The sequence below is a fragment of the Tetrao urogallus genome, assembly GCF_951394365.1.
Source record: "Tetrao urogallus genome assembly, contig: scaffold_147, whole genome shotgun sequence".
NCBI lineage: Eukaryota > Metazoa > Chordata > Aves > Galliformes > Phasianidae > Tetrao > Tetrao urogallus.
In genome coordinates this window covers 30,614-34,547 of record NW_027638972.1, presented here as the reverse complement: position 1 = coordinate 34,547, position 3,934 = coordinate 30,614, and the positions used below count along the sequence as shown (strand labels likewise).

Here is a 3,934-nt window from a genome sequence, read left to right as displayed (position 1 = left end):
CCCCGCGGCCGCTCTGGGGCCGCACGCCGCGCACGTCGGCTCCTACTCGGGGCCGCCCTTCAACTCCACCCGGGACTTCTTGTTTCGCAGCCGCGGCTTCGGGGAGGCGGCGGCGGGCGGCGGGCAGCACGGCATCTTCGGGCCGGCGGCCGGCGGCCTGCACCACCCGCACACGGACGCTCAGAGCCACCTCCTGTTCCCCGGCATCCACGAGCAGCACGGCCCGCACGCCTCGCAGAACGTCCTCAACGGACAGATGCGGCTGGGGCTGCCCGGGGAGGTGTTCGCCCGCTCCGAGCAGTACCGTCAGGTCGCCAGCCCCAGGACTGACCCCTACGCTGCGGCGCAGCTGCACAACCAGTACGGCCCCATGAATATGAACGTGGGCATGAACGTGGCGGCCCATCACCACCACCACCCCGGTGCCTTTTTCCGCTACATGCGACAGCAGTGCATCAAGCAGGAGCTGATCTGCAAGTGGATCGACCCCGAGCAGCTGAGCAACCCCAAAAAAAGTTGCAATAAAACTTTCAGCACCATGCACGAGCTGGTCACCCACGTCTCGGTGGAGCACGTCGGGGGCCCGAGCAGAGCAACCACGTCTGCTACTGGGAGGAGTGTCCCCGCGAGGGCAAGCCCTTCAAGGCCAAGTACAAACTGGTCAACCACATCCGCGTGCACACGGGCGAGAAGCCCTTCCCCTGCCCCTTCCCCGGCTGCGGGAAGGTCTTCGCCAGGTCGGAGAACCTCAAGATCCACAAACGGACTCACACAGGTAACGGGGGAAGCCGTGCAGGAACGAAGACGGGAGGGTTGAGAGGCAGGAACCGGGGGGGTGGGGGGGAGGGAGGGGGAATGCGGATGAGGGAAAAAAAAAGAAAAAAAAAAAATACGGGAGAAAAACAGAGAGGAGACGAATAGTGGGGAAAATCGGGGAAGGAAGAAACAAGGGGAAAAGTCGATAAGGAAATAAATAGGGAAAGAAACTGCGGAGGAAATAAATAAGGGAGGGAATTGGATGAAAACTAATAAGAGAAAAAATGAGCGAGGCAATAAATAGGGGAAAAAATCGGGAGGTAAATGATAAAGGGAGAAAAAATAGCAAAGAAATAAATAGGAAGAAAAAAGGTAAGCGATGAAATGGACAAAGGAGAAAACCGGGGAAGGAATAAATAGGGGAGAAAATTAGGGAGAAAATAAATAGGAGAGAAAACGAGGGAGGAAGTAAATAGGAGGACAAATCCGAGAGAAAACGAAAAAAAAGAGAAAATCAGCGAGGAAATAAATAAGGTAGAAAGTCGGGGAGGAAATAATCAGGGGAGAAAAGCGGGGAGAAAAAGAAGAAGTGAGAAAAGCGAGAAGGAAAACGGACTCCCGCGCAGCTCGCCGCAGCCCCAATTCCGGCTCACGGCCGCGGGCGCTGGGCTCCGTCCGCACCGCCTCCCCACGGCCGGGAGTTCGCGGTCGTGGGAACGGCGCGGATGGAGCGGGGCCTCGGCCTGGCCCTACGAATGGGCGGGTGGGGGTCTGCGGATGTGAAACGCGTCTCTATGTGTGTGTGTGTGTGTGTGTGTGTGCCGGGAGTTGCGGAATCGCAGAGCTGTAGGATCGCGGAATTGTGGGGCTGCAGAACAGTAGGATCGCGGAATTGTAGCGCGGCAGAGATGTAGGCTGGTAGAGCTATAGGGTCACAGAACGGTAGGGTCACGGATCTGTAGGATATCGGAACTGTAGGGTCACAGAGCTGTAGGAACACGGAGTTGTGTAGCGTCTCAGAGCTGTGGGGTCATAGCACATCCCGGGCCGGGCTGGACCTGCAGCGTCCCCGAGTCCAACTCAGGGCTCCGCTTTGGGATAGAACTCGGGAACCCGCCGGATCCGTGCTGTGTCAGATAACGGGGAGAGGTTCCGTATGGATAGAGAGCCCCGGGGCCGCCCGAGCCCAGTAGGAAGTGCAGCACGTCCCTCGCTGGGAATGCTTTCCATTATATTTAAATGGTGTGAGCAAGGCAATAAAATTTTCTCGTTGGGAAAAAAAAAAAAAAGAAAAAAGAAAAAAAAAACACCAAAACAAAACAAACAAACAAAAAAAAGCCCAAAAACCAAAAACAACCAACTAATCCCCCCCCCTCCTCCCCCCCCCCCCCAAAGAAAAAAACCCCAACAACAAAAAAGTGTTCTTAAAGTATCACCGAGCTCCTGCAGGCCGGTCGGCAGCGGCGCTTTGAGTGACGGGGTGAGCGGGGCACGACGAGGGCGGGCGGAGAGGCCGGGGCTGCCCCGGTGGGGAACGGCGGGGCCGGGCAGAGAGAGGTGCCGTCTGTGAATGCCCGCCGGGGCTGCGCTCGCAGCGCGTACTGAGCGAACGGCCGAGCGGCTCCGGGCAAGGAGAGCTCCGAGGCGCGGCTCCGCGGCCCTCGGCACCGCGCTTCGGCTCTGCGGACGGCCGCGAGGAGAGGCGTTTGGGTGCCGACGGCGTTCAGCGATAAGCGCTTCTTCCGGCCGACACGGAGTTCGCAGCTCCGTAACGCCGCTTGAGAAACGCCTGGGAAAATCAAACGAAGTATTTAACGGCCTCTTCGTTTTCCCGGCTGACGCGTGCTCTTCGCCGGTGTCCGAACGCGGGGCGCTGCCCGGCCCTAAAGCCGCCCTCAGTGCCGGTTCTTTGGAGGGATGCGCGGGGCCGAAGCCGTCTCGCTTGCTTTTTCCCCCGTCTCCTCGGCCGCGGGACGCGCGTGGGGCGGGTGTCGGGGGCCGGAGGCCGAGGCCCGGTCCGACCGCTGCTGTCTTGCAGGGGAGAAGCCCTTCCAGTGCGAGTTCGAGGGCTGCGACCGGCGCTTCGCCAACAGCAGCGACCGCAAGAAGCACATGCACGTGCACACGTCGGACAAGCCGTACCTGTGCAAGATGTGCGACAAGTCGTATACGCATCCCAGCTCCCTGCGGAAGCACATGAAGTACCCGGCCCCGCAGCCGGCGGCGGGAGGCGGGGGGGGCGGCCGCCCCGCTCCGGGAGCCCAGTTGGGGCGGCGGGCGGCGGGCGCGGGGCCCGGGGGCGGCGGGCCGGGACGGCGGCGGGGGGCGGCAGAGCCTGGGGGCCGCCCCGTCCCCCCTCCACCCGGCGCTCTTGCCTTTGCCCCCCAGGTGCACGAGTCGTCCCCGCAAGGCTCAGAGTCCTCGCCGGCCGCCAGCTCCGGCTACGAGTCCTCCACGCCCCCGGGGCTGGTGTCCCCCAGCGCCGAGCCGCAGAGCTCCACCAATCTCTCCCCGGCGGCGGCGGCGGCGGCTGCGGCGGCGGCGGCGGCGGCCGTGACCGCCGTTCACCGGAGCGGCGGCGGCGGCGGAGGAGGAGCCGGCGGCGGCGGCGGCGGCGGCCACAGCGGCCTCTCCTCCAACTTCAACGAGTGGTACGTGTAGGGCCGCCGGACTGCTCTGCGGCCCCGCCGCCGCCGCCCCTCCCGGGTCGGAGGAAGTGCTCTCGGAGCCCGCTCCGCATGGAGCTCCTCGCGCTGCCGGCCGCGGCCGTCTGTCGGGATTCGTTTCTGTTTGTTTGTTTCGTTTGTGTTTTTTTTTTTTTTTTTTTTAATTATTATTTACGAACGCTTTAAACCAGCAAAAAAAAAAAAAAAAAAAAAAAAAAAAAAATTTCTATGTAACTGCGTGCTGGGAAAAGCGAGGGAACAACTCACGAAAGAGAGGAACGGAAAGGAGAAGAAGAGAGGGGATAAACCAATGCTCTCGGCGCCTGGCGGAAAGCCCCGGGGGCGGCAGAGCGCAGCTCTCCCTCCGGAGCGGCGGACAAATCAGCGCCGCGGCCCGGCCGGCCCTGCAGAGCCCGACCCCGAGAGAGAGAGGATCGGCCCTGCTTCGCCCCGAGCCCTCCCAGCCTCCTCCTTCGATTTCCCTCCGAAGAAGCGAAGGACTTTGTTTCTTT

General features: G+C 61.6%; 1 protein-coding gene across 1 annotated transcript; it reads left to right on the top strand.

Annotated features, from left to right (window-relative positions):
- Positions 1-4: 4 nt before the first annotated feature.
- On the top strand, positions 5-3,417 carry LOC306957611 (zinc finger protein ZIC 2-like; the record flags this gene model as incomplete). Its single annotated transcript, XM_079551094.1, is given in 4 exon segments — positions 5-584; positions 587-775; positions 2,795-2,958; positions 3,145-3,417. Coding segments are annotated over 4 exon segments (1,206 nt in total), but the record flags the coding sequence as incomplete, so codon positions are not given.
- Between the last annotated feature and the right edge of the window lie 517 nt (positions 3,418-3,934).